This window comes from Rhinocladiella mackenziei (genome assembly GCF_000835555.1).
Source record: "Rhinocladiella mackenziei CBS 650.93 unplaced genomic scaffold supercont1.5, whole genome shotgun sequence".
Lineage (NCBI taxonomy): Eukaryota > Fungi > Ascomycota > Eurotiomycetes > Chaetothyriales > Herpotrichiellaceae > Rhinocladiella > Rhinocladiella mackenziei.
This window is the reverse complement of record NW_013550600.1, coordinates 1,717,005-1,728,434: the sequence shown is the minus strand read 5'-3', so window position 1 is coordinate 1,728,434 and position 11,430 is coordinate 1,717,005. Positions and strand designations below refer to the sequence as shown.

At 50.0% G+C, this 11,430-nt stretch overlaps 4 protein-coding genes across 4 annotated transcripts; 2 read left to right on the top strand and 2 right to left on the bottom strand.

Moving 5' to 3' along the window:
• Positions 1 to 120: 120 nt before the first annotated feature.
• On the top strand, positions 121 to 1,686 carry Z518_07102 (uncharacterized protein; the record flags this gene model as incomplete). Its single annotated transcript, XM_013415231.1, has 6 exons — positions 121 to 159; positions 220 to 251; positions 308 to 852; positions 895 to 1,281; positions 1,326 to 1,490; positions 1,538 to 1,686. The coding sequence occupies 6 exons, from the start codon at positions 121 to 123 to the stop codon at positions 1,684 to 1,686; spliced, it is 1,317 nt and encodes a 438-aa protein (XP_013270685.1).
• Positions 1,687 to 1,780: 94 nt separating this feature from the next.
• On the bottom strand, positions 1,781 to 4,257 carry Z518_07101 (DNA repair helicase rad15; the record flags this gene model as incomplete). The annotated part of the gene is made up of 2 exons (XM_013415230.1): positions 1,781 to 4,187; positions 4,241 to 4,257. The coding sequence occupies 2 exons, from the start codon at positions 4,255 to 4,257 to the stop codon at positions 1,781 to 1,783; spliced, it is 2,424 nt and encodes an 807-aa protein (XP_013270684.1).
• Positions 4,258 to 4,565: 308 nt separating this feature from the next.
• Positions 4,566 to 9,417, top strand: Z518_07100 (uncharacterized protein; the record flags this gene model as incomplete). Its single annotated transcript, XM_013415229.1, has 2 exons — positions 4,566 to 4,865; positions 4,918 to 9,417. The coding sequence occupies 2 exons, from the start codon at positions 4,566 to 4,568 to the stop codon at positions 9,415 to 9,417; spliced, it is 4,800 nt and encodes a 1,599-aa protein (XP_013270683.1).
• A 104-nt stretch (positions 9,418 to 9,521) lies between these two features.
• On the bottom strand, positions 9,522 to 10,800 carry Z518_07099 (uncharacterized protein; the record flags this gene model as incomplete). Its single annotated transcript, XM_013415228.1, has 3 exons — positions 9,522 to 9,699; positions 9,747 to 10,288; positions 10,357 to 10,800. 3 exons carry the CDS (start codon positions 10,798 to 10,800, stop codon positions 9,522 to 9,524), a joined length of 1,164 nt encoding a protein of 387 aa, XP_013270682.1.
• Positions 10,801 to 11,430: the final 630 nt, after the last annotated feature.

Below are 11,430 nucleotides of genomic sequence, written 5' to 3'. Positions count from 1 at the left end.
TTCGCAGCTTACCCCACTTTTTTTCCCCCTACAGCACCCGGGTGTTGAGGATGGGCAATGTCCTGAGCATAACTCTTATTTTCCTCTCATTGACTTTGAAAGCGTACAAACTCTGCTGATATGGGCCTCCTGCCATGGCCAAAACAGTCAGCAAAAATTGTAAGCTCGACAATCCCAATCCGGGTGATCAGAGTCCTTGATATTAATTTCCATCCATAGCTTGGTGAGCATCTTCTCGCGGCTGACACAAGGTATTGATGGAGATTGTAATAGCAGAACGTGCCGACTTCGCAAGTTGAAGTGTAAGACTGCTCTTGGTCACCATTGCTGTCGGTCCTGACCATAATCATCAAGGCGACGAAGGTTTGCCTGTTTGCGCACGTTGTGAACGTGGCGGCCGATTTTGCGACCACTCTACACCTTTGAAAATTCGAGCCCAAAAGAACGTTGCTGGACGAAACGCCCCGAGTACTGCGCACGATAGAGCGGGATCGCCCGTTCATCGTTTTGGCGAGCCTTGGGCAGAATTGCAGAATGAAGAAATTGCGCAGTATTTTGAGCATTACCTCAAAGTGCTGGCGCCCTGGTATGATCTCAATGATCTGGATGACTCCTTCACCAGGCTTGTCGGAGAGCGAGCTCTGCGAAACCAACTTCTTTTAAGTGCTATCATTGCTTTTGCGGCTATCCACAAGAGTCGGACTGGATTTGCAGCTTCAAAACCGTTGGCGGAGAGTCATCACGCAAATTGCTTGCGGCTGCTCATTGGACTTGACGAGCACGACATAGCGACCAAAGACGGTACAGCACTCGCCGCGACGTGTCTCTTGCGTTCGTATGAAATCCTCGCCGGTGGGTGTCGGAAGAAAATGCCTGATCGTAGCTGATGACCAGTAGAGGAAGAAGATCCAAACCGACACCTCTTCGGCGCGTTCTCTCTGATACCACGTATGTCTTCCACGCTTCCGACCGAACCGCTGCTCAGAGCTGGGCTCTGGAATTATCTCCGAGAAGATATCACTTTCTCCTTGATCAACGAGCGCCCATTGAAAATCGAGGTGGGGCAAGTGGACATGAATCTATACCGTGACGATGATTATGCCAATCATATCACTCTTCTTCTGGCTCGAATTGTCAATGCCGTCTTCCGAGACGGGCAAGGACTTGTGGAGGAGCTGCGGGCCGCCGTCTTACGCTGGCATTCGTATCTCCCATTTCGGCCATACCAGGTGGTTCAGCAAGAGACATTTCCGAAAATTCGAATGATCCAAGACTGCCACGGTATGTGAGTCCATTTTTCTCTGCTTCAGATCTAACAAGGGTAGTCGCTGCCTTGCACTACTATCATGTCGCATTGATTCTCCTAGACAAGAAGAGAAAAACTGCCAAATCTGCCTATTTCGAAAGTCAAGCCCGTTTAATATGTGGACTTGCGCTTTCTGCAAATAGTGATGCTGTTATGGTAAATGCATACGGTCCAATCTGCTTCAGTAAGGTTCTTGCCACATCTCGTGGTCCAGAACTAACTCTTCAGCAGGCGCAAAATGGCTGACGAAAGACAATGATCGACGTGAACTGGTTGATCGACTTCTAGACAGCCAGAAGCGCACTGGATGGCCGGTCCAACCCATAATCACCAAGTTGAAACGCTGCTGGTCTGGTCAGGACGAAGACCGAAGACAATAGACAAATGATAAAGCCACATCGCATTGTCCCGAAAAGAGAGAAAAAAAAAAAAAGGGGGGGGATACCATATTCTCATCAGGGCCCATCATGCATTTCATTCGACGTCCATGCTCTCAGCTATCAGCAGCTCCTCAACAGCGATAACCTCATCAAATTCATCAGCGCCATTTGCATGGCCGTTGGTGCTATTTTGGATCATATAATCAAAGGCCCGAGCATCTTCTCTTCCCATGTCCCCTTCTCCCCTCTTCGATTTCTGCTCTTTTTGGAAATTTTCCAGCTCTTTCAGATCCCAGCTATCTTTACCTTTGGTAGATCCGGCTGGAGCCTTTTGACCGGGACCAAGCGGTTGTGCGATACTCCTCAGAAACTTCTTCGCCATTCCCACGGCGGCGTCGGTACTCAAACCAGTTTGGCCATCGTGGATCTCTTCCGCAATCCATCTCGGAAGCTGGGAACGTTTCCTTTGGAAACGGCGGTCCGCTAGGACCATGATGCCGTAGTCGTCTTTTCCTCTCAACACTCGTCCGAGGCATTGGGCCGCATGTCTCATAGCATCGAAGGACAGAAAATCCTGTTCCTTGATTCTATAATTCTCCCGCAGGAATTCCAGACGAGCTTTCAGGATCCTGGATTCCGTGTACTGAAAAGGCGCACCCATACACAGGACAGTCCGTCCGTAGTGGTGGTCGAAATCGATCCCTTCGGATACTTTGCCCCGTGCGACACACAGGAGAATGGCGCCCTTGCCATTTTCACAGGCCGTTCGGTAGGTTTCCAAAGCCAGACTGGTCTCCTGAGCATCCGGCGTCTCCACCAAGATTAATTTATATGTCCAGATCTGATCGAGGATGCCCATCCCCTGCCACATACTGATGATCATTTCCATGTAGAGGTAAGAAGGAAAGAACACGACGATGCCATCGGGGGTGATCTTGGCAAATTCATAGAGAAGGGCGCCATAGTTTCGAACAACGCCCGGATCAGAGCGAGATTGAAAGCCAGAAGTGATCGATTGCTGGTCAGATCCGCGCGTGACAATCAGGGGCAAGAAGGAGCGTCTTGCAAGCGACATCGGGTAAGATTCCTGGGTGACGGTGCTGAAATTGAGCATTTTCGGATACATTTCCAATGGAGAAATAGTTCCGGACGTGATGATCACAGAAGAAAATCGTTCAAACACGGGTTTTATCGCGATCGAGGCGTCGAGACAGGCGAAATGCAAAATTGGGTTGGGCACGGTCGCTTGCTCCGTTTCAAAAGGCTCCAGGATCAGAAGGAACCCGTTTTCGTAAGTCGCAACGAGAGTGGCCAAAGTGGCCACTTCTTGCAGAGGTTGGTAGTCGTCGATGTTGGTGAGTTCCAGCGTCCGCGCGAGCGAGTTCAGTCGTTCCGCACAAAATCGTAGTGGCTTGCGTTCAATGAAAGTCAGTTCTTTCAAGTGGGAAAGGAACGAGGGTGGCGTTTCCTGGATGACATAGAGAACCTTCATGCGTGTCTTGAGATATTCGATGAAGCGTTTGAGAAAGGCAACAAAATGCTCGGCTCGGCGGATATTGCCAGGCACCGCTTCTTTCAGCAAATCGTCGGGTAAGGTGGGATTGGACATGAAGGCGTCCTCTGCTCGAGCTTCATCCGCCTCTCGGAGGCCCTCGACCAGTTTCTGGTACTCACTCTGCAGCTTCTCCTCATCCGAGGCTTTCATCTCCTCGATCCTTCGCTCGAGATTGTGGGCTCCTCTGGTGGCTTTCCGCAATGAGTCCTCGGTCAAATCAATGGACAGCGACTCGATACAGACGTTGTCAATATTGTGTGCCTCGTCAAAGACAACGATGCAATCTTTTGAAAGTTCTTTGGACACCCGGTCTGCGATTTTGGGGTCGAGAAGATAGTGGTAAGAGTAAATGATGACGTTGCAGAACGGCATCATCCTTCGTGCTGAGAAATAAGGACATTGTTGGTGGTCTTCGCCGTACCGTATCAATCCGTCCAAGGTGAACACGCCGGGAGGAACAAGGTGATGCGGTTCGAGGAGATCCAGGTTGTCATGGTAGACACAGACGTCGACATTCTCGCCGCGCTCCTTCTTTTCTTTCACGAAGCCGGCCGTCAAACTGCGGCATCGAGCATCAACAACGGCACCACTCTTTTCCCGCCTGACCGAAGGATGTAGACACAGATTTTTTCGACTGGTCAGTCCTAGACCTCGAAAGTCTTCCACATAGCCAAGTTGTTCCGAACGATATTTCATCAAAGCCTTCAGTTCGGCCAAGGCCTTTTCGATCTCAGACATTGTACGGGAGCAGTAAATGAGCTTTCGATGTTCTGGGTAATGTTGCTGGTATGCCACAATCAAAGACAGCAAGGAGACCGTTTTGCCCGTGCCGGAAGGCATTTCAAGCACACAGTGACCCCCGGCATCGAGGGTCCGTTTGAGATCGCACATGTAAGCATATTGTTCAGGATAGATTCGCGGATAGGGGAAGAGCACGGGGAGGCCACTACGAGTAGTCAGCCAATGTTTAATAGACCCTGTGAGAGCAGCTTTGCATACTCAATGAAGAACTTCATACTGGGCTCAATTGCCCAAGTTGGCCACGGCCTCTCGAGCTCGCTGCAGCATGAATTTGTATTGGCCTCAGTCAAGAAAACAATTGTATCATCGAAAGCTAGGACACAAAGGAGAATGGAGAGTGCGGTCTGTTCATCTGGACAAGCCCTTGGGTAGCAAGTAGTTGGTGGCACGCGTTCGCCCAAGCGAGGACGCAGGCACATGTGTTAGACGTCATCAGAAATTTTGGGGGGATCATTTCGAGATGTCGGCCCCGCGAATACACAAATAAAATCCAAATTTGATCCTTGAGGACGACCACGGCAGTATGAGCAAAAAGTTCAAGTCACAGGCCTCAAGCGCTCGTGCTGCTTCTGCTACCTTGGGATCGTCCTCATTCAGGTTCGGCACTCCATCCAGCGGTTTCCAGACGACATCTTCCTCCTTGTCCTACATTACTGAGCATCCTGATCTCAGTCCTGTTTCTGATCCCAACGTCGTTGTCTCGCTTCGCAGTCTGGGCAAGAAGGACAGTACCACCAAAGCCAAAGCCTTAGATGAGTTGCAGGAGTATGTGACCTCTCTGCCATCGGCCGAAGCCGTTGATCCGGGCCTTCTGACAGCATGGGTAAGTTCCTTACCTTGTCGTCTTCGACCATCTACCGATAATACGTTAACAGGTCAGTCTGTACCCTCGCACTTCCATCGATAATGCCCGAAGAGTTCGTCAACTCGCACATACTCTACAAGGATCTCTCACTGCTTTATCCGGAAAACGAATTGCTCCTCACCTTTCCAAAGTAATCGGACCATGGCTATCGGGTGCATACGACAGCGACAAGTCGGTTGCTAAAGCCGCTCAAGAGTCCATTTCCATATCGTTTGTAGCGGAAGAAAGAAGGAGAGCCTTATGGAAAGTGTATAAAGACGCCCTCATCGAGTATGCGGAGGATGCTGTTCTCGTCCAAACATCCAAATCTCTGAGCGATGAACGGTCAACCAGCCCTGACGATGCAGAGGCCAAGTTGGTTCGGGTCGTGGGAAATGCAATGTTCATGCTCGGCCAGGTCATCAAAAGCAATTTCTCCACTAAAGATGCGGGCGAGAGTCGGGCTGACATCTCGGAGAGCCTCAGAAGGATGGTGACGAGCAAGAAGCTTTGGCAATACGCGTACCACGAAGATCCGAGTTTGCGAAAGGCAGCATTCAACCTCGCGACGATCTGTACAGACACGATGAGGGCCGATCTGGATTGGACGACAATCAGCGCATGTTTTATTGGTAAAGCGTTGCACAGCAGTCAGCTTGGATCTTCACGTCAACTCTGCGAAGCCATTCTCGCTCTAACGACAGTGCGGCCTGAAATCTGGACGTCAGACTATACATCAAAGACCCTGGCGTCACAACGACTGTTCCAGTATGTGAGAAATGGATCACAACGGGGGCCAGCAGAATTCTGGACGAGTTTGGCGCTTCTGATCAAGAAACTACCGCTCAGGGTTTGGAGGACACACCCTGTGAAAGACAAGGTCAGTCTGCAAGATACCACAACTCTGATCGACTCCCTATTAGCCGGCATCACCAGCACCGAAGAACCCCGTCAGAATCTCGAGACGGCCTGGTTGGCTTACGTCGATGTATCGTTCTGGGCCCTTGATATGTTCTTAGATGACGACGCCAAGGTGGCAGTATTGAACCAAAATTTAGTCCCTGTGGTGGATCAATATATTACTCCAGACTCCCAGAAGTCGTCATTCAAAGTCCCAACCTCATGCGATACGAAAATATCGAGTGCCATCCTGCTGAACATCCTTCACCGCGGTTTACACCCCCTTTTTGAGACTACATGGCTCCGTCTGTGCCAGCATCTCGCAGATGAGATGAGGCTATCTCTTCCAGAATCTTCAAAGGATTTTGAAAAATCACAAAATGGTGTTATTTCCCAGTCCCAACGTCTTTTCCGACTCAAGGCTATTCTCCTTGGGTCTGATCTCCGTTCCTCGGAGAGGACCAGTGTGGTTGAAGTGTTTCAGAAATCTGATGAGGGTTTGATGCCCACCGCAACGGAACTCTTGACGAGCCGGAACGGCAAGCCATATGGAGCCGCCTCAGTCCTCGAGAGCATCGTAGCGAACAGTCATTCACCACTGACTCAGCCGCTCGAGGACTTCTTAAATTCTGGCGCCCTGGATTTACTCGACAGTCCATCCGCAACGTATCTGATTTCGATCATCCTACGTACCCGTCAACCCCTTGGGAAATACATCGCAAAGTTAATTGCCCCTGGTGAGGCTCCTTATAGCGTGAACGCTCTCTCACACCTCCTGAGTCAGATTTCTGAGGAAGACATATCGACAAATAGTGAGCTTCAATCGTTCCTTTTACACAAAATCTCTTCAGAACTCGAAGACGCGTCTACCCAGCATATGACAAGATCGGCCTTGCAGAACGCCAATATTCAGTCCTCCGATTTTCAGAAAAGTTGTTGTCAACGGATCCTTGACCGACTGTCTCCAGAAACGGATTCGGCATCACAAGTAACCACTATTCGGTTCCTCATCAGCCTCCTTCCTGGTCCGGAAGCCGTCTCTTTACTGCTCTTCAACGGCCTCAGAAGGAACCTTTTATCGAAGCTTCTTGTTTTATCTGACTCTGAAGACCCGGATATCGCTGAACTCGCCAATTCATTGGTAGGGAAGCTCAAAACACTGGCGACAAAAGATAGTTCCACTGCGACATCTTCTGCAAACGTCATCGCAGATCAACTGTCAGGAAGCGGGACCCCCTTATCCATCTTCGTTCTTATTGATCTAGCCAAAGACACCCTGCAAAACCTGCCCCACGATAAGCCTGACGTGGCGACATTGCTCATGCCGTCAGCTGCTCAATGGACTGAGGCTCTGGAATGTCATATTTCCGGTCGACGACCTCTCTCACTTGCCATCACAAACTCTTTGCAAGGAGTGATCTTCATGATCGACCAGGACCGGAAACGTCCCTCGTCGAGCCAGACGCGGGACGCGGACGAATTTTCTCTTCTCTTCCGGCTGGTGTTATACGTGACAAAAATGCTTCTTGAATCTGATATGACGGACCGGCTAGCCATCGACCCACTCCGGATCCTGTATCATTACTACCCTCTTGCACTACAACTTGTCAATGAGAAACTAACCATGGAGTCCGCGAACGAGATCTGGCACAATCCCAGCAGCGAGGTTACAGAGGAAGCTTCCCATGTTCTGTCGCAAGGTAATTCTCTGATTCAGAAGTGGATCAAAGATGACAATCTTGCCAATATTTGGATCGATTCACTCCGGTCCACGACTGATTTGACTCCTCGGTCATATATCTACGGCCTGGCATTTACGGACGTCGCCTCTCGACTTATCGATGAGCGTGGACCTGCATTGATCTTGTCTTCTTTTGACAACGAGCTAAAACTTGTGCCCAGAGCACCAGAAGTTGTACGCTCCGCAAGTTTGATTTGCGCTTGTCGTGACGCCCTCATCGGTTCGCAGCAAGGCCACAGATTACTCAATGAATTGATCGCCGCCGGGACCGATTTGAAAGTTTCTCATGGCTCCGCCTGGGGAATGCGACCCTTGGTTCTTCTCGACCTGTTCTTGAGTGGCAATCCTGAGCCATTGGATGACATCCCTTCGCCCCGATTGGCTTTCTTCAGGCAGGCACTATTTCGATTGCTAGCTGATAGTGCAGACGCAATAGGCTACCAAACTATGGCGTTAAAACTTCTTGACCCAGTCCTCTCGGCCACGCAGAACGACTACGGAGACCATTGGGAACGGATTCTCGAGATATTGGTCACTCTTTGGAAAACGGGAAGTGATTTAAATGAAGACGTTCCTCTCCTGCATGCTTCTCTCCGGCTCTATGGGCGCCTGAGAACTCTGGCCAGTGCAGAGGATGCAAATGAAGATCTTACGGACGCCTGGAAAGCAGCCAAAACGCCTCTTGAGGAAGGCTTGCTTCATTGTCTCGAAAACTTCAAAGATCTCAGCACGGATATGAATCAACCACGAAGAATTACGGCAGAGCTACTTCGACGGCAACTGTCGTATGTTTCAATCAAACCTTCGACGCATTTGTATGCCTTTCTCTCGTCAATGGATGATGCGGTCAGAAACGCTGCTTATGACCTCTTGCATCGCTCCATTCCCGCAGAACAAGAACAGATGTCGCTAGAGCTTGCGCTTGGAGCAGGAACAGTACACCTCCCACCGGAACTCTTGTCGGTGCTCTCAGAAGCAGCAGGGACAACAACTGCAACAACTGGTCCGTTACAGAGGCAAAGTTATTTGCTCTGCTGGCATTTGATTTTCGACCATTTCATCCTCGCATCATACAAGCTTCGCGAATTATATGCGACCCATATCAAAGAGAAGGAGATCCTTGCTGGACTTCTCGATTTGATTTGTGAAATCTGTCGAATGACCAGCAGTCGTCCACTAGATGCATCCAAAACTGACATTCGGACATTTGAACTCGGTTCCGGCGAAACGGATGAGCAGGAAGAACAACGACTTAGCATGCATCTTTACTATTGCTCTTTATTGTACCTTCCAAGTCTCACAAGAGGTTGGTTCATTGAACAGAAAAATCGAGTGAAATCACCCCTGGACAGTTGGACTCGAAAATACTTCACCCCCACCTTGATGTTGGCCGAGATGGATACAGTTACTGAATGGGTGGCAAACCAGCCGCAAGATGAGTCCGATGCTCCGGTGAATGTCAAAACATCACTGAATGGGTCCGAGACCGTGGCGTCCATTGCCATCGACCCAGAGTCACCACCCATATCCTTAGCAATCTCCCTTCCCAGCAACTATCCTCTCGAATCGCCAACAGTCTCATCGCGCACGCGGGTGGGAGTCTCGGAAAAGAATTGGCAGTCATGGCTCAGAACGTTTCAAATCATCATCTTCAGTACGGGCAGTATCATTGAGGGCCTCGTTGCCTTTCGACGCAATGTTCAAGGGGCCCTGAAAGGGCAAAGCGAGTGTGCGATTTGCTACAGCATCATTGGCACCGACATGCAAGCACCGAACAAAAGGTGCGGGACTTGCCGCAATACTTTTCATGGTGTATGTCTCTTTCGTTGGTTCAAGAGCTCCAACAGCTCGAGCTGCCCGCTTTGTCGAAACAATTTCAATTACGCATAGTCAGCGTGGCAATGCCATTTGAAAGCGAACAGGGGGGACATCACCACTTTGCTTGGCAGGGAGACAGAGCCCGGAGGATCGGTCTAGTCAAAGATACAGGCCTCTCAAACTTCCACTAAAATTCCATCCACCTGCTTTTCGTCTGGACCCAAAAGTCCCAACGCCTCTCGCCGTGTGGGTGCACGGGGATCAAAGAAAGGCGTCTCTGCAAGAGCCGTCACTCTGGTGCCATGGCGGGGATAATTTCCACCATAATCCCAACTGGCATTATGAATTGTGATTCTATCTCGTCAGCCTGTGGACCGAGAGAGCTGATAGGGAGAACTGACCTGTTATCCCACAACGCACTGGTCCCGGGTGTCCATTTGAACCGGACCTGGATGTCGACATTCTTCTCATAGACGTCGAAAAGATACCCCAGGATCAAATCGCTCTCAGCCTTGTCAAGACCAACGATTCGATCTGTCATTGCTCTGTTGACCCAGAGCGCTTTCCAACCAGTTGCTGGATGTACCCGGACTAGTGGATGAGTCCGCTCGATGTACTTGGGACCAGCCGTCGGGTTCTCCCGATCTAGATATGGATGCGCCGACCTGTATACCGCGAGTTTCCCGTCGATCAGCTTGCGAAAATCCGGTGATAGTTTCTCATATGCCCCATATCCGCTGGCCCAAAGAGTGTCGCCTCCGACGGGCGGAACGGTATCGTTGTGCAGATGTGTAATACCAGCTGGCTGCCGCTCATGTACGAGGTCTGTGTGCCATCGAGACGCACCACCGGGTTTTCGAAAACTAGCTGCCACCTCAGTGGCTTGGAGAGCCGGCCAGATTACAGTAACACCGGGTACGCCCGGCACTTGAGGGACCTGAGGCTGCACATCGTTTGGCATGAGAAAAAAGGACGTTTGGGATTCGCAAGAAGAGTGTGTTGATGACTTACATGGATCTCAACTTCGCCATAGAACTCCCCCAGCTCTTTTTGCTGCTGAGGCGAGATATCTTGATCTCGGAAAAATACCACACTGCGCTCGGCAATCAGCAAAGCCAGTTCGTCCCTCTGCTGATCCGTGAGATCTTTCAGTTGAAGCCCTTCGATCTCCGTGCCAATATGCGTAGTCAGGTCGGTCACTTTGGTGGCAGCAGAAAGTAATGCACTCTTCGACTTGTCTGCTCGAGCTCCTGCGTCGATGTGCTTCCGCTCCTTGTTACGGATATTGTACACATCTTGGAGATATAGAGGTCGGTACGGCCGATATGGATAACCATTCGAGAGATCGATTCCTGCCTTGACCAATCTTTTATAAGCCGGCTCAGGTAAGTCGAGTGTATCCTTTTTAGGGACCACGAAGTCTTTGATCTCCGGGTCGATCGGTGCTGGTGCCATCTTGTCGAATCTTTGCCTTTAGCCAGGACACCAAGAAGACGACGATCAGAGGTACATTTGATGATTTGTATTTCTTACCTTTTAATCAACTTCATAGGCATTGCTGACTCATTGTACATGTTCAACTTTCATTGAATTTGCTGACCAATCTATACCCCCTCTCCCATGTCTGAGATGGCGACATTTCCTTCTGATATTGCGTGCAATGCCGGCCATTGAACTTGATATCCATACTGCATATGGATACTACATCGCCTTTGCAGAGGATCTGATGTGCATAGCTGACTATGACCTTCCCATAGGACGGAAAGCTACGATAAACACAATGCTGTATGTCCACCCCGTGGAAGTGTCAACTTATCAATCCAATCAATCTCTGTGACTTCATTCATCCTAGGCGGGCAGGGGAAATCCTCTTCCCTCTCAGGAAAAAGATACGTCGAGAACGCTGCAAAGGAGATCAGGTGATTGTATTGCGTGCTTCTACCCCTTTATTTGCTGCTTGACTGTCGACAAAACTCCCCTGTATCCCAACGCAGCAACATCAGCATAGTGTACGCGCAACCTATCACTCAATAGGCCGTTCTCATCTAATTGGACACCAATACCTGACCTCCGTTCAATCGTCAA